Source organism: Bos javanicus, chromosome 26, assembly GCF_032452875.1.
Source record: "Bos javanicus breed banteng chromosome 26, ARS-OSU_banteng_1.0, whole genome shotgun sequence".
In the NCBI taxonomy this organism is placed as follows: Eukaryota; Metazoa; Chordata; class Mammalia; order Artiodactyla; family Bovidae; genus Bos; species Bos javanicus.
The window spans coordinates 17,688,976-17,711,223 of record NC_083893.1 but is presented as its reverse complement, the minus strand read 5'-3'; the positions used below and the strand labels follow the sequence as shown (position 1 = coordinate 17,711,223).

Below are 22,248 nucleotides of genomic sequence, written 5' to 3'. Positions count from 1 at the left end.
AAAATATGGCATTTTCTTTTTTAAAAAATTAATTAATTAATTTTAATTAGAGGCTAATTACTTAACAATATTGTAGTGGTTTTTGCCATACATTGACATGAATCAGCCATGGTGTACATGTGTCCCCCATCCTGAACCCCCTCCCACGTCCCTCCCCATCCCATCCCTCAGGGTCATCCCAGTGCACCAGCCCTGAGCGCCCTGTCTCATGCATCGAACCTGGACTGGCGATCTCTTTCACATATGGTAATATACATGTTTCAATGTTATTCTCTCAAATCATCCCACCCTTGCCTTCTCCCACAGAGTCCAAAAGTCTGTTCTTTATCTCTGTGTCTCTTTTGCTGTCTCGCATATAGGGTCATCATTACCATCTTTCTAAATTCCATATATATGTGTTCCAGTTCCAGTTACAGTTCAGTCTCTCAGTCATATCTCACTCTTTGCAACCCCATGAATCGCAATACACCAGGCCTCCCTGTCCATCACCAACTCCCGGAGTTCACTCAAACTCACGTCCATCGAGTCGGTGATACCATCCAGCCATCTCATCCTCTGTCATCCCCTTCTCCTCCCGTCCCCAATCCCTCCAAGCATCAGAGTCTTTTCCAATGAGTCAACTCTTTGCATGAGGTGGCCAAAGTACTGGAGTTTCAGCTTTAGCATCAGTCCTTCCAATGAACACCTAGGACTGATCTCCTTCAGAATGGACTGGTTGGATCTCCTTGCAGTCCAAGGAACTCTTAAGAGTCTTCTCCAACACCACAGTTCAAAAGCATCAATTCTTCGGCGCTCAGCCTCCTTCACAGTCCAACTCTCACATCCATACATGACCACTGGAAAAACCATAGCCTTGACTAGACGAACCTTTGTTGGCAAAGAATGTCTCTGCTTTTTAATATGCTATCTAGGTTGGTCATTTCCTTCCAAGGAGTAAGCGTCTTTTAATTTCATGGCTGCAGTCACCATCTGCAGTGATTTTGGAGCCCAGAAAAATAAAGTCTGACACTATTTCCACTCTTTCCCTATCTATTTGCCATGAAGTGATGGGAATGTGAAGTCAAGTGGGCCTTAGAATACATCACTACGAACAAAGCTAGTGGAGGTGATAGAATTCCAGTTGAGCTATTCCAAATCCTGAAAGATGATGCTGTGAAAGTGCTGCACTCAATATGCCAGCAAATTTGGAAAACTCAGCAGTGGCCACAGGACTGCAAAAGGTCAGTTTTCATTCCAATCCCAAAGAAAGGCAATGCCAAGGAATGCTCAAACAACCACACAATTGCACTCATCTCACACTCTAGTAAAGTAATGCTCAAAATTCTCCAAGCCAGGCTTCAGCAATATGTGAACTGTGAACTTCCTGATGTTCAATCTGGTTTTAGAAAAGGCAGAGGAACCAGAGATCAAATTGCCAACATCTGCTGGATCATGGAAAAAGCAAGAGAGTTCCAGAAAAACATCTCTTTCTGCTTTATTGACTATGCCAAAGCCTTTGACTGTGTGGGTCACAATAAACTGTGGAAAATTCTGAAAGAGATGGGAATACCAGACCACCTGATCTGCCTCTTGAGAAATCTGTATGCAGGTCAGGAAGCAACAGTTAGAACTGGACGTGGAACAACAGTCTGGTTCCAAATAGGAAAAGGAGTACATCAAGGCTGTATATTGTCACCCTGCTTATTTAACTTATATGCAGAGTACATCATGAGAAACACTGGACTGGAAGAAACACAAGCTGGAATCAAGACTGCTGGGAGAAATATCGATAACCTCAGATATGCAGATGATACCACCCTTATGGCAGAAAGTGAAGAGGAACTAAAAAGCCTTTGATGAAAGTGAAAGTGGAGAGTGAAAAAGTTGGCTTACAGCTCAACATTCAGAAAACGAAGATCATGGTATCCGGTCCCATCGCTTCATGGGAAATAGATGGGGAAACAGTGGAAACAGTATCAGACTTTATTTTTCTGGGCTCCAAAATCACTGCAGATGGTGACTGCAGCCATGAAATTAAAAGACGCTTACTCCTTGGAAGGAAAGTTATGACCAACCTAGATAGTATATTCAAAAGCAGAGACATTACTCTGCCAACAAAGGTTCGTCTAGTCAAGGCTATGGTTTTTCCTGTGGTCATGTATGGATGTGAGAGTTGGACTGTGAAGAAGGCTGAGCGCCGAAGAATTGATGCTTTTGAACTGTGGTATTGGAGAAGACTCTTGAGAGTTCCTTGGACTGCAAGGATATCCAACCAGTCCGTTCTGAAGGAGATCAGCCCTGGGATTTCTTTGGAAGGAATGATGCTAAAGTTGAAACTCCAGTACTTTGGCCACCTCATGCAAAGAGTTGACTCATTGGAAAAGACTCTGATGCTGGGAGGGATTGGGGGCAAGAGGAGAAGGGGACGACAGAGGATGAGATGGCTGGATGGCATCACTGACTCGATGGACATGAGTCTCAGTGAACTCCAGGAGTTGGTGATGGACAGGGAGGCCTGGCATGCTGCGATTCATGGGGTCACAAAGAGTCGGACACAACTGAGCAACTGATCTGATCTGATGGGACCAGATGCCATGCTCTTAGTTTTCCTTTCTGACTTACTTCACTCTGTACAATAGGCCCCAGTTTCATCCACCTCATTAGAACTGATTCAAATGCATTCTTTTTAATAGCTGAGTAATATTCCATTGTGTATACGTACCACAGCTTTCTTATCCATTCGTCTGCCGATGGACATCTAGGTTGCTTCCATGTCCTGGCTATTATAAACAGTGCTGCAATGAACATTGGGGTACACATGTCTCTTTCAGTTCTGGTTTCCTCAGTGTGTATGCCCAGCAGTGGGATTGCTGGGTCATAAGGCAGTTCTATTTCCAGTTTTTTAAGGAATCTCCACACTGTTCTCCATAGTGGCTGTACTAGTTTGCATTCCCACCAACAGTATAAGAGGGTTCCCTTTTCTCCACACCCTCTCCAACATTTATTGTTTGTAGACTTTTTGATAGCAGCCATTCTGACCGGCATGAGATGGTACCTCATTGTGGTTTTGATTTGCATTTCTATGATAATGAGTGATGTTGAGCATCTTTTCATGTGTTTGTTAGCCAAAAAGATAGCATTTTCATTGGTGTACATTTTAGATCTTTCCTATGGCCTATACACCCATGTTCTACATTTCTGTGAAGAATTACCCTGCTTGACCTTTTCCTTACAGCCATGACAGGCACAGAGGGGTAGAGGAGAGCCCGTGGCCCCAGGGGCATGGTCGCTGGAGGCAAAGCCTCTGGTGCTTTGAGTCAGTGCTTCTCAGACTTCACAGTGTACATGTTCCACCTGGGGATCCAGTTAACATGCAGCCTCTGATTCAGCAGGTTTGGGACAGGCCCTGGGAGTGGGTGTTTCTATCAAGTTTCAAGATGAGGTCAGTGCTGCCCATCTAGTGTGTGTGTGCTCAGTCGCTCAGTCGTGTCCAACTCTTTATGATTCCTTGGACTGTAGCCTGCCAGGATCCTCTGACTGTGGGGATTCTCCAGGCAAGAACACTGGAATGGGTTGCCAGTAGCCAGGGGTCGGTGGTGGAAGAAGCAAGTTACTCAAATGGTAGGAATCCTTCCTTCAAGAGTCTTCTCCTAGGAGGCTGATGGGTCTTGCCTTTTGGTAACCATTCAATAGCTGTGTGTTTTGAATGTGTAGACTTAGCTCATTACATTGTAAATACTGTTCAGCTGATATGTTGATTTCAATTATTTATTTGTGATTTATTTTGGTGAGAGGTTCAAAACCAACTTGACTTTTCCTCAAAGAGCTAACCCATTGTCTCCATGTAATTTACTGATTTTGATTAATCCCCCTCTTTCCACAACTTTGTGAGACCTCTTTTGTCATATATACATTTTCTTATATAGACTAAGGATTGCTTCCAGACTATTCCATGTTGCAGGTTCGTCTAAGATTTATAACGTATTTTCTTGTTTTATGAGGCCAGTCATCCTTTGGTACTCTTCTCCTTGACTTTTATCACCTAATTCTGCAAATGAACTTTAATATTCTTTTGTAAAATAATAGGAAAAAATGTATTGAACTTTTGATTAAAATATATTAAACTTACACATTAGTTCAGAAAGAATGTTTCAGAAACAGAGTATGTCTTTCTTTTCATGTCACTGTTTATAAGTTTTAGTAGAATTTTACAGTGTCAGCGTGGTACTACTTTTTTTTTTGGCTTTACTTTTCAGCCTGGAGGATCTTAGTTCCCTGACCAAGGATTGATCCTGTGACCCCTGCATTGGGAGTTTGGAGTCCTAATCACTGGACCAAGGAAGTCCCAACATAGGACTACTAGTTATGTCAAGGTTTTTCCTAGATATATGATCCTTTTTTGCTGCTATTTTAAACAGAATTTGTTATTTTATATTACTATATTGTATGTTACACAATATTTTATTTTATATTATTTATATTGTATACTTAGGCTTCCTCGGTGGCTCAGTGGTGAAGACACTCCCTGCAATGCAAGAGACACAGGAGATGTGGGTTCAATCTCTGGGTTGGGAAGATCCCCTGGAGGAGGGCATGGCAACCCACTCCAGTATTCTTGCCTAGAGAATCCCATGGACAGAGAAACCTGGTGGGCTACAGTCCATAGGGTCGTAAAGAGTCAGACACAACGGGAGCAACTGAACATGCATGTAGACGTGCACATATTGTATACTTACAATGGCACCCCACTCCAGTACTCTTGCCTGGAAAATCCCATGGACGGAGGAGCCTGGTAGGCTGCAGTCCATGGGGTCGCTAAGAGTTGGACATGACTGAGCGACTTCACTTTCACTTTTCACTTTCCTGCATTGGAGAAGGAAATGGCAACCCACTCCAGTGTTCTTGCCTGGAGAATCCCAGGGATGGAGGAGCCTGGTGGGCTGCCATCTATGGGGTCGCACAGAGTTGGACACGACTGAAGTGACTTAGCAGCAGCAGCAGCAATTAGCCACATGTGGCAATTTAAATTAATTAAAATAATATAAAATACTGAGGGGTATCTGCTTAGCTCTAGCATTTCAGCCTGACATGCTGACCGCTGGTAAAGGCTATACTCTTGATCCTTTGGCTTTGGTTGTCAATCATCCTCTATGGCCTGTCATGTTGACCTCAGGCCTCTGCTGTTCCACTGGCCCTCTTGACACCCTTGCATCCTCCCTAGGCATGTGGGAGCACCCAGAGTCCCAGACACCAGGTGCTGGGACCAGATTTGGAAGCACCCTTGGCCAGGTCTCTGGACATTGCCCTCCGCTCCCATTGTCCCATTTCCCCTGTGTGTGGTGGGTGGGCGGCTTCTAGACTTGCAGCCACACTGGGCTATACCTTGGGGAACTTCCTAAGAGCCTTGTGTGCACAGGCTCCCTCACACCACATGGCCCATTCATATCCTCTGATGTGGAAGGCTTCTTCCTACTCACCCTTCTGCTGATGGGGACTCCCCAGGTCATATCCAACTCCTTCCCTGAAGTAGCCTTCACCTTCTTCCCTCCCTGGGGCCACAATGGCAGAATAGATGCAGGAAACAAGACTCACTATCTATTGAAAATTTAATGTTTTCAGATATGCCTGTCATTTCAAAAGGAAGGAGACCTGGTTACTTCCCAGGCAGGTGGTTGGAGAATAATTTAGCCAGGCTTTGGGCATTGAACTTACATAAATAGAATTTGGAACACACTTTCCTTTCATTAATTTATCAATAAATATTTTGTGAGCATATTCTCGATGTCAGACATTGTTCTGGGCACTAGGGATATTTGTAGCAAAAAAAGTAGACAAAAATCTTTGCCCGCATTAACAGAGCTTCTAGTGGTACCTTGGGTCCTGGTTTTATGGTGGGTAGTTATTCAACCTGAGTTTTATGCATAATACTTTTTGCTCATCTTGAGAGTGGCTTGGTGACTATCTCCTATGGGGTTTAGAGCTAATGGCCTGTCCTCATTTTCTGATATGCCTTAGTCCGTTGGATAGAGACATAGTGACCATCCCTATAGAAGAATGTGCACTTTCTATTTCACATATAAAAAACCCTTAAAGGAGGGTCGAGAAGCTCTTTCTGGGTCTCAGATTTCATCTTCGGGTGTAGAGACTCAGGCTAGAAGACAGTTTTCTGAAGTTCCTCAAGGCTTTCATTCAACAGATGTTTCCTGCTCTCTATGCTGAAGATGGACCTACAGGACAGGCAGACAATCTTTGCCTTCATGAAACTTCAAAGATAGAAGTTAATTAAATTCTGTTGTGATGAGACCCCTGGTGGCTCAGATGGTAAAGAATCTGCCTGCCAATGCAGAAGATGAGGGTTCAATCCCTGGGTCAGGAAGATCCCCTGGAGAGGGAAATGGCAACCCACTCCAGTATTCTTGCCTGGGAAAACTCATGGACAGAGGAGCCTGGAGAGCTACTCCATAGGGTCACAAAGAGTTGGACATGACTGAGCGACTGAACGTGATGAGACTGTAGAGGAGAATTTCCAGTAGAATGGCCTGGCCCTAGGACTCAGAGCAGCTCAGGTGTGGTAGAACGTCCTGTGACTCTTCTGGAACAAGAGGACTCTCCAGTCTATTCAAGAGAGACCCACAAGTTGTCTTGGAAAAAAAACAGGAGACAAAAGCTTTGTCTAGTTGAGAGGAGAGGCTATTTCAGAAATGGACTCCCTCTGTAACTCCATGGATGCAGCCCTCAGAGTCCCTGCAGTCAGATGGAGCCCACCTCTGAAGATGGGAGCCTGGCAGGAGGCTCTGGTGGCATCCTTCTCTTGCAGGCAGAGCCCGTCCTGTGTGCTTGGCTCAGTAAATGTGTACGCCCTGCCTTCCTTCCTCAGTCTGCTCTTTATCGTGCCTTTCTGCTGGAGGAGGAGCCATAAACCCACAGTAGATACTGTGTTGACATGAAGTTGTGACCTCTGGGTCACAGCACCTGCCTCCAAGCTGACTCCTGAGCATTCTTGAGTTCTCGTATGGGGCACTGGTTGAGATCGTTGAAAGAACTAGGTGCAGAAGACCATGCACGTTGTCACTGGAGTCTGGGGTGATGGCTCCCCACTGTTGCGTCAGGCTTATTTTGAATATCCAAAGCCCATGTCTTCCCCCTTTGGCATTGGGATTTTCACTCTTGGCTCCCAGATGCATGTGGACAGATTCTACTGTACTAGTTCAGATGACAGCATAATGAGAATCGTCCTGGACTGGAGCCTTGGCTCTGTGAAATGCCTTGTTTAGGGACCTTGAACAAATCACTCAGCCTCTCTCCACATCATGCTCATGTCTATGGAATGGGATCAGAGTAGGACTGGAGATGACAAGCTGATTCTGGACCTCTCTTCTGGGGTACCACTTACTCTGGTCTGAGGCCTGATGTTGGGGAGCTTCCAGAGCCTAGTGCAGTGCTGGTGAATCATTCTAGGAGAGGCATCTAGGTGACAGGCAGCAGCCTTCTCGGACTGTGTCTTTGAGGGACAGGTTTCAGTCACTCAGTCGTGTCTGACTCTTTGCGACCCCATGGACTGCAGCATGCCAGGCTTCCCTGTCCATCATCAACTCCCGGAGCTTACTCAAACTCAAGACCATCAGATCGGTGATGCCATCCAACTATCTCATCCTCTGTTGTCCCCTTCTCCTCCTGCCTTAAATCCTTCCCAGCATCAGGTCTTTTCTAAGGAGTCAGTTCTTCACACCAGGTGGCCAAAGTATTGGAGTTTCAGCTTCAGCATCAGTCCTTCCAATGAATATTCAGGACTGATTTCCCTTAGGAAGGACTGGTTTGATCTCCTTGAGGGACAAAGGAGCTGCCTTTAGGATTCCAAGACAGCATCCGTTAGACAGAAGGGCAGTGTGTGAGATCAGATTTGGTGTCAGGGACCCTCCAGGACCACAGGAGAGGAGGCTAGGCTGGTGTGGGAGGGGGCTCTCTGGGTCCTGAGATGGACAGTCCGGTGACAGACCCTGTGGTCTTCCCAGTGTGTGCTCCCAGGGGCAGGCTGGGCCAGCCGCTTCTGTGGGGCTGTGGGTAAGGGCTGCCTTGGGCTGGGTGCTAGTGGTAAGTCAATGACCCCCTTGTGGGCGTGGGAGAGGTCATACCTGTTACAGCCTCTCCTGATCTCACTGTCCATCACCATTAATGGGAGCCATTGCTGAGGATCTTCATGTCTGGAAGGTGCAGCTCAGCTGAGCATCTTATATTTACCCAGTGGTGCCTGGTGCCAACTTTACTCACAGTATCTGACTTGATGCTCACAACAACCTTGTGGGGAAGCTATTATAATTATTTATTCTCATGTGAAAGATGAGGTAACTGAGATTCAGAGGGGCTATTTGTTCACGGTTACACAGGCACAACTTGGACATTTTGTCTCATTCAGTACTTCACTCTGAGCCAGAGCACCTATATGATGGCTTTTCTTAGTATAAAGTGAGATTTGCTGTATGAAATATGTGTACAGCTGGAGCCTGTCCTCAAGGCACTTGGAATCTGGTAGAACGGGAAACTGAGGAAGGAAACGTGGGAACTGAAAAAAGCCCGGGTTTGGTTGTTTTGGCTCTGCCACTCGCTGGCTGTGTGACCCCAAACAAGTCATTCTCTTCTCGGAATTTCAGTTTCTTCATCTATAAAATGGGAATGAGAAAGGTCAAGAATTACTGCATATGGACAATCCAATATTAATTTAAAGCATTATAGAATACACTATTCCTCCCCACACCCCCAGCTTCACTTCCTCTACCCCCACCCTTGCATTTGTGGGCTCAGTAAATATTTGTTAGGTAGATGCACAGACACAATTTAGCTCCTGTGGTCTGGTTGATGTGGTCTGGTTGGGACTGTTTTTCCTAAAGGAACACAGAGAAAGGCTGGCATGTTTCAGGAGTGGGAGGAATACTTTCATTCAGAGATATGGCTGTTGGGAGCTCAGTGAGCTTCACAGGAAAGGGGCTTCTGGATGAAGACAGAGCAGAGTAAGAGAAAGACAGGGAACCCAGTGAAAATTACAGTGACATGACTCCTCACTGAATGCTCCCTGAGGGCCAGGACCTGTCGTACCGAGTGTTTAACACACTTACTTCATTTAGTTCTTGCCAACTCTGCAAGGTAGGTAATTCTATCTCAAGATGAGGAAACCGAGGCTCAGCAAGGTCAAATGATATGTTTAAGGTCACACAGCTATCAAATGGCCATAACAGGATTTGAACCCAGGACTCCTCTGGCTTAAAATTAATGTTTTTAATCAACCTACCTCCCCAGGTGAACAATACAACACATGCAGGCTGGAAGTGATTTCAGGAAGAATTCCTTATGTGGGAAGCAGCCTGGGACTCCTTCCCTTTGAAGCAGGACTCCTGAGTGCTGGGCCTTGAAGGGCTGGAAAACAGATGGAGACCAAGGCGGGCTGAGGAAGCCCAGGAGGAGTTTCTCGGCAGCCCTCTGACTTAGGAAGCTCCCTTGCCCTGACCTCTGTTACTCTCTGGTTTGCAAACTGGTGTGTGCAGGGGTACCAGAGACTTAGAAAGGGCTGCACTGTGCAGAGAATTTAAGGGAATGAATATCCAGATTCTAAAGCTTCCACACAAGATTCTGTATTAAAACTGCTGGAGGGTGCCCTGGTCACGGTGGTCCCTCCCCAGCTTTACTGAAGAAAGCATCACTCGTCACTCATCCTGGAGTACAAAAGCCTCTGAGCACTAAAGGGAAAATGAGAAATGACTGCTCACAGAGCAGCCTTCTCTGATGATGAGTCAAGGTATCTTGGAAAAGGAAATGGCAGCCCACTCCCATATTCTTGCCTGGAGAGTCCCATGGACAGAGGAGCCTGGCAGGCTACCATCCATGGGTCGCAAAGAGGTGAACACAACTAAAAACAAGGCACTTTAGACCTGGCATTCTCCTGTCTTTTCCTATCTGTATGAGTCTCTGTCTAGGGGGATGCATGGTGCTTAGTGGAATATTTTGAATTCAAAACAACTGAAATAAGAGTTAACGACAGTGATTCTTTTAAGTATAACTGAAATGGTTTCTGAACTTTCATTATTTCAAGATATGTTGATAAAACCCAAGATGAATATTTCCTTGTTTTCTTTCTGATGTAGCATGTGCTATTCAATAAGATGGTTAAATCTATTTTACCAAATCACGTTCTGAAACATTTATTATAATTATAGTCAATCTTCATCGTATAAAATGTTCACTATTGTTTTTTTTTTTTTACTTCTTGTGAACAAAATTAAAAATGTATTTAAACTCATGGGGGGAAATCTTAAATGTTAGGCTCACAATATACATAAGGATATGTGGCTTTTAAAAATTATTTTGGGGACTTCCCTGTGGTCCACTGGCTAAGACTACATGCTCCCAAGGCAAGGGCCTGGGATTCATGAGGTCGCAAAGAGTCAGACACGACTGAGCAACTGATCTGATCTGGTCTGATCAGGGAATTAGATCCCACATGCCCCAACTAAGACCTAACACAGTCAAAAAATAATTAATAAATAAAATATTTGAAAAATTATGTGGGCACAAAAGCTTGAACATCATTGTGCTACTTCCTTGGCTTGTTGAAGTCTTCCCAGGTCCTGTTATATCCTCCCTTTGCCTTCTGCCCTCTTGCTTCTCTGTCTGCTCTCAGAATGTGAGGGGTGCTCCTGACCACACTGTGAAGGCATCATTGACAAGGATGTTTTTCCTTGGAGGAAAAGATGGCCCTGTATTGTGGACCTGTGCTAAATCTTCAGAAAGGTGAGAGGGGCGCAGGACCCTCAGCTGGAAACCATCTTTTGCTGAGCCAACTTTGTTACACTTTTTAACAAGGTGAAAAGAAGTGCAAATTTCAAAGGGTTAAGCCAATCAGTAGTTGTGCAAACCATCACCACAGTCCAATTTTAGAACATTTCTACTACCTGGAAAAATTCCTTCATGGCAACTTATAGTCTGATCTCATCCACACCCCCAGCCATAAGCAATCACTATTCCTTCTAGCTCTATGAACTTGTCTTTCTAGATGCTTCATATAAATGGAATCGTATAAGATGTAGTCTTCTGCATCTGGTTTCTTTCACTTAGCATGATGTTTTTTAGAATCACGTATTGTAGCCTGTGTCAAGACTTCTTTTTTTTTTAAGTTTGTTCTTTTTAATTGCTAGATAGTTTTCCATCATATATATAGACCACATTTTGTTTATCCATTCAACAGTTGATAGACATTTAGGTTGTGTTCAAGTTTGGGGCAATTATTAATAAGGCTCCTAGAGCCTGGCGGGCTGCAGTCTATGAGGTTGCAAAGAGTTGGGCACAACTGAGCGACTAAGCACAGCACAGCACATTAATAAGGCTGCTGTTAACATTTGAGTACATGTCTTTATGTGGACCTATATTTTCATTTCCTTTGTGGAGATCTCTAGGAGTGAAATTGCTGGGTCTTGTGATAAATTTAACTTTGTAGAAAAATGCCAAACACCTTCCTTAGGGAGTATACCATTTTATACCTCTGCTGGCATTGACTGAGGGTTCCCAGTTCTCTACACCATGAGCCTGAGTTTTAATCAGTCTTTGTTACTCAAAGGCCTTCTCAGTTTTTCTTTTACTGTTTAGTGATAAGAATAGGCTGGCTCTTCCAACTCCCCAAGTTCCTGATTTTCCAGATTCTCTCCATTCCTTTTCATTCCCACTATGAATTGCTTGATTCTTTTTTTTTTTTAACTCAACTTATTTAAACAACAACAAAATAAAAACAATAAAAATAATTTACCTATTTCTCCCACACCTGCCCCACTCCCTGCCTCTGGCAACCATGTTTGTATATATATATACATATAAGCTTTCATGTGGAATATATATATTCTGCATGTAAAAGAGATCATGTGATGTTTGTCTTTCTCTGTCTGACTTATTTCACTTAGCCTAATGCCCTCCACATCCATCCATGTTGTTGCAGCTGGCAAGACTTTGTTCTTTTTTCATGGCTGACACTTAACGTTGTTTCCATATCTTGGCTATTGTAAATAACGCTGCAATGAACGTGGAGATACAGATATTGTTTCAAGTCAGTGTTTTCATTTTCTTTAGGTAAGTACTCAGAAGTGGAACCGCTAGGTCACATAGTAGTTCTGTTTTTCATTTTTGGGGGAAACTGCCATATTGTTTTCCATGGCTTTTGTCGTTTAGTCACTAAGTCATGTCTGATTCTTTTGCAACCCCATAGACTGTAGCCTGCCAGGCTCTGTTTTCAGTGGGATTTCCCAGGCAAGCATACTGGAGTGGGTTGGCATTTCTTTCTCCAGAGAATCTTCCTGACCCAGGGATTGAACCTGTGTCCTCAGCATTGGAAGGCGGGTTCTTTACCACTGAGCCACCAGGAAAGCTTGTTTTCCATAAGAGCTGTACCAATTTACATGCCCACCAACAGTGCACAAAGGTTTCTTTTTTTTAATATTTATTTATTTGGCTGTGCTGGGTCTTAGTTGTAGCATGTGGGATCTAGTTCCCTGACCAGGGATCAAACTCAGGACCCCTGCACTGGGAGCTCAGAGTCTTAGCCACTGGACCACCAGGGAAGTCTCCACAAAGGTTGCTTTTTCTCCACATCTTTGCCCACACTTCCTTTTCTAGTGTTTTTGATAACAGCCATTCTAACAGACGTGAGACAATATTTCACTCTGGTTTTGCATTTTCCTGACCTAGGCCTTTAATCTTCAGTTCAGTTGGCCCCAGCCCTGTGGCTTTGATGCACAGATTTATTATCTGTTGTTCTCTCTCTACCAGTCCTGTCTCTTAGGCTCAGGGAGAAATTTGATTGGATGGACTATCTTTTCTAGAGTTTGCTACTTAGCTTCCAATACCCTCTGGGCCACTAGTAAATTCATTCTTTGATCTCCAGCTTAAATTGATACACTTCTATTTTTCCTTCCCAGCTGTCTTTTGGGGAGACATTGCCTTAGATGAAGAGGACCTGAAGCTATTTCACATCGACAAAGCCCATGACTGGGTCAAGCAGTCAGTGGAGGACATGGGACACAGCACAGGTAAGTACAGTGTCCCCTCCACCCCTGCCCTGGAAGGAAGGGCCAGGGGCTTGGACCCAGGTAGGTGTCCCCTCCGCTCCTGCCCTGGAGGAAAGGGCGGGGACTCAGACGTGGGTAGATGTGGACCACAAATCATTGGTATTTGGCCTGTTGGTCCAGGGCCCACCTGTCAATGGAAAACCAGAGGGACCACTTCTTCTCCATTGCAGGCTGGGAAGCTGAAATTTACCTGTCCTTCTAAGAAGACCTCCATTTGCCTCTTTATCCAAAGGTTCAACCCTAAGCTCAGAGACTTGAACTCAACACACGTTCTCAGGACTCTGGCCTCAGGGTCTGGCACTTCCCAAATGGAGAGAATTCCTAGAGAGGCTCCACTGAGGGCATGTGGTGGTGATGCTGATGCTGATTAGTAGTGGGAAGATGCTTGTGGGGGGAGATGGCGAGGAAACAGGGGTATTGTGCACTTGCTTGGCCTACAAACCAGGTGGAAATCCCCCCTGGGCCAGGAAACACTGACAAGGCGTATAAAGCTTGGACAACACCTCTCCCACCCTCCTTGCATGCCTTCACCTTGGGGTAAGCAGTGACGAGACTGGTTTCCTGAGTTCTCCTCACCCCCCTGCCCCCTGTACTCAGACGCCTCCCCTCTGTGGAATCTCCAATCTCAGAAAGAAGCCCAGGGTTCTGCATTGTGGAGATGATAGGCTGTGTGGCTGACAGTGACCAAGGCTCCTGTGTGCCAGATGCTACACTTTCTGTCCTACCTGTGACCCCTCTACCCACTCTCCTTTCCTTTCTTTTGAGGCTTTAAAAAATTGTGGTAAGAACACTTAACGTGAGATCTATTGTCTTAACAAAATGTTAAATGTACAACACAATACTGGAAACTACAAGCTCGATGTGATACAGCAAATCTCCAGAGCATTCGTCTTGCATAACTGATGACACTCTGCTGCTGCTGCTGCTGCTGCTAAGTCGCTTCAGCCGTGTCCGACTCTGTGCGACCCCATAGACGGCAGCCCACCAGGCTCCTCTGTCCCTGGGATTCTCCAGGCAAGAACACTGGAGTGGGTTGCCATTTCCTTCTCCAATGCATGAAAGTGAAAAGTGAAAGTGAAGTCGCTCAGTCATGTCCAACTCTTAGCGACCCCATGGACTGCAGCCTACCAGGCTCCTCCGTCCATGGGATTTTCCAGGCAAGAGTACTGGAGTGGGGTGCCATTTCCTCTCCAATGACACTCTACTGTATTATAATACTGGATACTTCCCTTTTTAGACCTCTCATGGGTCTAGTGCAGTGCTGGTAAGAGAAAGAGGAATAGCGTGTGGCCTCCACCTTCAAGGAGAGCTTTCATGCCAGGCAGACAGAGCTTAGACCTGGTCGAGCTCACTAACATCTCAGAGTTCAGTCTTCCTGTCTCTAAAATGAGGATGAAACCAGCACACCGGTCAGTAGGGGTTGGGAGGATTTACTCCAAAAGGAATGGGCTAACCTGGTGCCTGGCACATGGCATGTTCTCAGGCAATGACAGATGGAATCACTAAGGCACCCAGTCCAGGGGAATGAAACTGAAGCGTAGATAGATAAACTGTCATTCCTCCGGGCAAGGGTTACAACGAATCAAGAGCAGTGGGGCCAAGAAAGTCATCATGGGAATGGTCTTGTGTCTGGAAGGATGAATAGGAGTTCATTAGGTGAAGAATCAAGAAGAGACATTTCAGCCAGAGGAGAGACTGTGTGCAGAGACAGGGAGTATGAAAGGGGCTGCCTTAAGGAACAGAGGAAGTTGTGCATCACTGGAGGGTGGCTCTTTGGGGAACTATTGAAGATAGAGGCACCTGGAGAAGTTGGGGTAGATGATCGAGGTGCCTGTTGACAGGGTGGGTGGGAATGTGCCCAGAGTGGAGGCAACTCCCATGGTACCCAGTGTCTGTGGCCTGAGAGAGCTGGGGCTTTCCTCTGTGGGTGGCAGGGGTCCTGCCTAATGTTTCTTAATGGAAATGTAATTTGCTTATCTATGGCTGGGGGAGCTTGATGGAGTCCCCTCTACCACTGCTCTCAACATCCCATCTGCAGCCCTGAGGTTGCTGGGTTCCTGGCTGGATGCTTGGGTAGCCTTACCATGCCACTCGCTGGTGGTGACGGTGGAAGAGGGGTTGTCAGGGCCACCCCTTCCCCTCTGCTTGGTGGCATTCAAGAACATCCCCAAAGCCCCCCCACCCCCCCCACAGCTCAAAGATTCCACTAGAACTAATTTACCAATTCTCCATTTCAGCATCTCCTGGCACAAAAGGCCCTGGGATCTGTATTCATTTGGGAGGGAAGGCGAATACACTGTATTCATATTTCTCGCTCACTCACTCAATTATTAATTGAAACCTCTACTGAGTGTTCATTTTGTGCCAGGTCTAGTGCCAAATCCTGAGAAGGTATAGACTGAGGTGTCTCTTAAGGGTTCACCAGCTCGCGGAGGAAATAGATGCAAAACGAATGAAGAGTTAGAGGCAGAGGTCCCAGGAAGCACAGGGGGAGTAGGGACACCGAGAAGGGTGCCATTGCTGGTGTGGGGGAGTCAGAAAGGCTTCCCAGAGGAGGAGGTCCTGGGGAGGTGGACGGGATTCCCAGATTGGAGAAGGAGTCGAAGAGTAGAGAAGGACATTCCATACCGAGGGAGGGGTCATTCTTGGGGTGGGAAATGGGATGGCAACCTCTGGTGAATTGGTGATAAGCTCCCTTCTTGTCCAAGATCTGCTCCTTCTTTATGTGGGGGGGTGGTGGTGCGGTAGGACTGTGCTCAGCAGAGTGGGGGGCAACATGCCATGGGGAACATGAGCAACTGCAAGAACTAGGCCAAGCTCCACACAGGATGTAGGGCTGAGAGGAAGGCAACAGGGCAAAGGTTGTCAGGAGGTCAGGGGTCCTCATCGCCTGTGGCCGGAAGAAGGGAGTAACAAGCTTCTTTTGGTGTCTGGCTTTATGATTATCACTTCTTTGGATTTGAGGGGACCTCTCCTGTACGGTTTGAAAAGTCCATTTGAATGTTAAATGGGATTTCAGAACCCAAATTATTTCTCACACTGTTATTTACATGGTGTGTAAATTGCACCATAATTGAGCTCCAACCAAAGGAAGCATCTCTTCATAATTCTCTCATTCCAGCCCCCCCATCCCCGCCCCCTGCCAGATTCTTACTGGTGTCCTAGAGAAGTTGATCAGATTGTAAGTTCTGTGTGATTAATTTTTTCTTAATTTTCTTTTTTGCTATATTGGGCTTCCCTGGTAGCTCAGCTCGTAAAGAATCCACCTGCAATGCAGGAGACCCTGGTTCAATTCCTCGGTCAGGAAGATCTGCTGGAGAAGGGATAGGTTACCCACTCCAGTATTCCTGGGCTTCCTTTGTGGCTCAGCTGGTAAAGAATCCGCCTGCAATATCGGAGACCTGGGTTTGATCCCTAGGTTGGGAAGATCCCCTGGAGAAGGGAATGGCTACCCACTCCAGTATTCTGGCCTGGAGAATTCCACAGACTGTATAGTCCACGGGGTTGCAAAGAGTTGGACACAACTGAGCAACTTTCACTCACTTCACTTTTGTTATATTATTTTAGTACTTAAAACTAGGGAACCTTGCTATGGCCTGGGTTCAATCCCTGGTCAGGGAATTGAGGTCCCGTGAGCCATGCAACGCGAACAAAAAATTAGTGAACTTCACATAGCTCAGACATGCAGTATGATGTAGTTTTCTGTGTCCAGACCAAGGGGTGGAATATTTCCAGAGCCCCGAGACTCCCTCTCATGCCCCCTCCCAGCCAGCACCCACCGCACGGCAGCCGTTCGTCTGACCTCTCTCCACACGGATGCATTTCGCCGACGTGAATGGACCCGGGCAGTGTGTGCTGTTTGTGTCTCCTCCCCCTCAGTTTTGTGACTGTGGAATTTCCCCCATGTTGTGTGTGAAGCTCTGGTTTGTCCTCTTTGGTTCTTGTGCTGTGTTCTTCTGCATGAAAATACCCTGGTGTATTCATTATTCCATTGAGAGCCATTTGGACATTTGACGGTTTAGGGATATGATAACTGAAACTACTACTCACAGTCTTGTATCTGCCTTTCGGTGGACATAAGCACTCATTTCTGTTTATGTACCCAGGAGTGGAATTGCTGGGTCACAGGGTATTTGTAAGTTATTAGTAGATGCAGTCAGATTTCCCAAGTGGTTGCACCAATTTACAGCTGTGTGGGTACGTGTTGATTTGGAAAGCAGGCGGAGGTGACCATGCAGGACCCAGGGAGACCTCTGGGTCTTGGTCTTTCCAGCTTGGGGACCCCACTCATCCCTCCAGAACTGCACAGCATCATCATCATGAATGCTCAGGGTGGGTCCTCTCAGCAATCCTCCTGCTGTCCTTGGGGGACCTGCCATGGCACAGCATGGGGACCCAGGCTTGCAAATGTAAGTAAAAGACCTCAAAGAGAGGCTGGGCTGTGACCAGCCACCATGCCAGCTGAATGACCAGCTGCCCGAGAGTTGCCTGTCTGGGAGGTTGCCTGAAGGATGTGCAGGGAAGGGAAGCCTAGCAGCCCTGCTGCTGACTCCTTCATGGTGCTCTAAGGCTACCATGGTGAGCATCATGCTCTAAAAACCTGAGAATCTGTCTTCTCGTTCCTTCTCCCCTGTGAGCTGAGAGAGAACAGAGTCCACACAGATTCGACTTTGGATCCCCCAGAGGTGGCCCAGCACTTTTGTATCTAGAAGGTTGGAGAGAGAAGGAAGAAGTAGATGGAGACTGGCAGGCCCTGAATCATCTCCCAGGGGCCTTAGGGGTGAAAAGCTCCCACAGGGCATTGCTCTCAGGAGTGTAGTCAAAGCACTGGTCACCATCACTAGCTTTGACCTCAGACTGTCTGGGCTTGAATCCTTGAGCGGGGCCTCAGTATCTTCATCTGTTAAATGGGTAGAGTAATACTCCTCACCTTGGAGTGATGTTGTGAGGACCAAAGGAAAGAATACATGCAGAGTGCTGAGCACAGTGCCTGGCACATGAGAAATGCTCAATAAATATCAGCCCTTCCTGTTCTTCCTCATTGTTAGTAGTGGCATTTGTAGAAAGAACACTGACCTAGGTGGGTTCAAGGTTAAAGTAGAGGATGATGGACATTTGTTATGTGCAGGAGGGAACTTTGGGGGCTCGGGCATGAGGCTTTTGAAACATAAACCTTCCTGATATTTCCTCCTTCCCAAGCTAGAGATATATAGTTTTTTCTGGTGTGTTTTTATGCAAGGTTATTTTTATCTTGATTACTTTTCTCTGAGGGCCTATAGGACTTTGCATCTATGTAAAACAGTTATTTTATTTTCATAATGGGAATATTTTAAATTGTTTTTGCTGATTAAACTAATACCACTGGTTGTTAAAAAAAAAAAAAGTCCAATAGCTCAAAACTGTAAAAAGTATAAAGTGAAAATCCCCTTTTCTCCCAGCTTTAGGGGTCCGCATCAGGATCTGTTTGCTGGACCCCTTCCAGCCTTACTGCTCTCAGGTCATGTGAAGATATTTTTTAAAGATAAAAGGAATTTCGCTTAACACCCTCTTGTGTAACTTGCATCTTTAACACCATACCCTGGGCATCTTTTCATGTGGTATTTTGAGGTTGATCACATTTCATGTACAACTTTGCCACCATTTATCGAATTAATCTATACAGATGGACATGATGGCTGTTTTTCTTCTTTTCTGTAATGTTTTTTTGTTGTTGTTTTCTATTAGAGACATTGCTACTGTGAACAACGCTGTGCATAGATCTTTAAACGTTTGCTTTGGTTAAAAAAAAATTTAAAAGGAACCACACCTTTATCCGCTCTTTATACTTCCAAATGTGTGAAAGGATGTATTCTTAGACATCGGTTATCTCATTTCCAAGTTTGGGTAATTACCCCTGAGTTTTTGGGAGGGTGGGGTGGGAACAGGGCTAAATTCCTGAAGGGGGATGGGATGCATTGTGGCCCCAGATCCCTCCTTTCCCTGCTCTCTCCTGTGAACTTGGAGCTGCTTTCCTGGTTGCTGAATGAAACAGTGTCCTTGTTCTAGAAATGATCTGGTCTGCCTCGTTCTCTAGATGTGCCCTGTGTCCCAAATTCAGCCAGTTGCAGTGTCAGGACTAGAACCCAAGGCTTCCAGTCTCCCAGGCTGTGTCCTCCGTGGTACCAGCCTGTCCGCCATGTTGCCAGAAGGAAGGAATGGAAACCAACAGGGTGCATGTAGCCATGCCTTTGCTAGCCCTGGGAAAGGAGCTGGAGTCTTTCTGGACCAGGCAGTGAGCCAAGACCTTGTACCTAGGTGGGTTTGAGAGCCCACTCAGTGTGCTGGGCTGGCCACAAAAATAGCTGCTGAGGGCTCTGGGTCCCCAGAAGGGAGCTCCCTTGCTGGTCATTTAGGATCCTAGGCTATTGGTAATTATTTCTGATTAGATCAGTCTCCCTGCCTCCAGTTTCTGCTTCCCCATCCTGCTTCCAAGTGATCTTCCTGGACCTGACCTTGCAACCCATGTGCTAGATTGAATAGTGTTCCCCTAGATTTATGTCCATCCAAACCCCAGAATACAACCTTGTTTGAAAAGAGTCTTTGCAGATCTAATTAGTTAAGCATCTTGAGATCATCCTTGATTTGGGGGGCCCTGAGTCCAGTGACTAGAATCTTTATAAGAAGAGAGGACACAGAAGAACACAGAGAGGAAGACCACATGAAGAGTGATATAGCTACAAGCCAATGGACACCAAGGATTGTGGAGAGGTAAAGAATCCGCCTGTGATGCAGGAGACCCCGGTTCGATTCCTGGATTCGGAAAATCCACTGGAGAAGGGATTGGCTACCCACTTCAGAATTCTTGGGCTTCCCTGGTGGCTCAGCTGGTAAAGAATCCACCTGCAATGTGGGAGACCTGGGTTTGATCCCTGGGTTGGGAAGATCCCTTGGAGAAGGGAAAGGCTACCCACTCCAGTATTCTGGCCTGGAGAATTCCATGGACTGTGTAGTCCATGGGGTTGCAAAGAGTCAGACATGACTGAGCAACTTTCGGTTAATCACTTAATCACCACAAGCTAGGACGAGGCAAGGAAGGATTCTCCCCTAGAGCCTAGAGCAGAGGGAGCATAGCCCTGCTGACCTCCTGATTTCAGACTGCTGTCCTTTAGAACTGGGAAAGAATAGATACCTGTTTGTAAGCCACCCACTCTGTGGTAACTTGTCATGGCAGCCTGAGAAAACTGATGCACTGCTTTTTAAAACCCTTCCATGACTCCCCATCCCTTATCAGAAACATTCCTTATCTGGTGCCACAGGTCCTCGATGCTTTATCCACAGCCCACACACTCATTCCCTTCCCTCTCTTCATCCTCCAGCGAAACACTATGGCATCGTGTCTGTACAGACCCCCAGTGTCCTTCCTTCCAGTCTTCTGTCCCAGCTATGCCCTCTGCTCCAAGTCCCCACACTACAGAAAAAGAAATGAAGGTCCACAGACAACCAATGGCTTGCCCAGGGCCCTGTGACTGGGGAGATTCATGACACCCTTTCAGCACAGATGCTGGCTTTAGTGGCCACCTGGGTTGACAGTGTTGTTAATATCAACCTGATTTTGTGCTTGAGACGGAGAGAGTACTGTTCTTCCCCTCTGCCCATTTTCAGACAGTCCCATTCCCCCCACCATGAGAAGTGGCAGCAGCCTTTCGGATGTGTGTGGGGGTAAGGAGGCGAGAGTGCATTCTTCAGGGAGAGAACGTCCTTCTGTGAGCGTTTTATGTGCAGTGAGAAGAATGGGAGTTCTGGGCAGGCATGGGCCAAGCTGTTCTATGAATGGGGCCCTTGAATTAACATTGCAGAGTTTCCTAAAGCTGCTAATCGGATTAGCTGTGTAGTGAAGGAAGTACTTAGCGGGACACACACACAGTCACACACGCAGGCACACACACATTCTCCCATCCTTTTGCATCCTCTCTGATGTGGGCGTGCAGAGCCTGACAACCCATTTCTGAATTCTGGGATATCTCTCCCCCTAACCACACAAGATGTGGAGAAAAGGCCTGTGCTCTTGACTTCTTGGGACTTTCTGGTTGTTTGTTTCTGTCCTAAAGCGTCCAGGAAGTGAAGTTGAACATTCTCATCTTTGCAAATGTTTAGAAACTTGGAGAGGAAATCTCATCTTGCCGTTCTCTCCATCCGGGTAATGGATCTGATTTCTTGCTCTTTGTAATGAAGACTCTGGAAGGGGAAATGCCTTTAATTACTTACTGGCTCTGATGGAAGCTGACGTTTCCCGCCTTGCCTATTTTTGAGCCACTGGGCCATGTCCATCTCTTTTTAAAGAACCAACCTAACTCTTAACTCCTGCCATCTGTGTAGAATGTCCACATAAGCCCAACAGTTTGGGCGTTTGAGTTCAAAACAATAAATCAGCTGGAGAGAGTCAAAGATTTAAGTTAGGGTAACTTGCCTCCTCTCCTTAGGCCTTATCTCTCACAGATGGACCCCACAGAGCCTTCGACTCCTTGAGTTCCTTCTCCTACTTTGTCTGTGACTCATAGGAGAATGTGCTACCATCACCTGGTCTCAGAGTCTCCTCTGAATAGAGGGTCTCATGAAACCACATCCTGACTTCCTTCAAGCCAGTTTGAACTCTGTATTTGAGCTCTGGTGCTTCAAGCTGGAGAAAAGAGAGGAAGCAGAGGCCATTGAGCATTGAGGGGCTAAATTTAGGCACAAAAGGCTAAAGCGTACCCATGAGAGACCCACACATACCACACGGGTTCCTGGGCCCTGCCTTCCAAGGGACCCAACATGTCTCTGTTCCTGGACACATTTTTAGCTGTGAGGCCCTTGAGAGAACTTGTGAGTGGGGGTTGCTTTGAGCAGTCCCATCAACAGGCTGTGGTTTTTTTGACTGTCCTCCCATGGAGACATTTCCCATGCTGGGTAGACGTAGCTTTAGCTTTTCATTAATCTTTATTGGCAGTGGGCATGCTTGCTACTAACTGACCAGCATCCAGGAAAGAAACAGGGGCAGTGATGGCTCCCTGTGACATCCTGTAGAAGGGACGGTGTCCTGAGCTTATGGATGAATGGCAGGTTAGGCTTGCTGAGATGGAGACGGTTGTGTTCAAAACTGTCTTCTGTCACATCAGAAAACATCATCTGGGTGAGATCACTCTTGCTGGGG

At 46.3% G+C, this 22,248-nt stretch overlaps 1 protein-coding gene across 4 annotated transcripts in view; it reads left to right on the top strand.

Annotated features, from left to right (window-relative positions):
• Window positions 1-22,248, top strand: part of TLL2 (tolloid like 2) — a 144,691-nt gene that overhangs the window by 25,774 nt on the left and 96,669 nt on the right. For 3 of the 4 annotated variants that reach the window (XM_061402950.1, XM_061402947.1, XM_061402949.1), the window contains exon 2: window positions 12,930-13,040. In XM_061402950.1, coding sequence (XP_061258934.1) covers window positions 12,930-13,040 — 111 coding nt within the window. Of the gene's footprint in view, window positions 1-6,087; window positions 9,868-12,929; window positions 13,041-22,248 lie in introns of those variants that run through there. The other variant, XM_061402948.1, reaches the window with a different exon arrangement.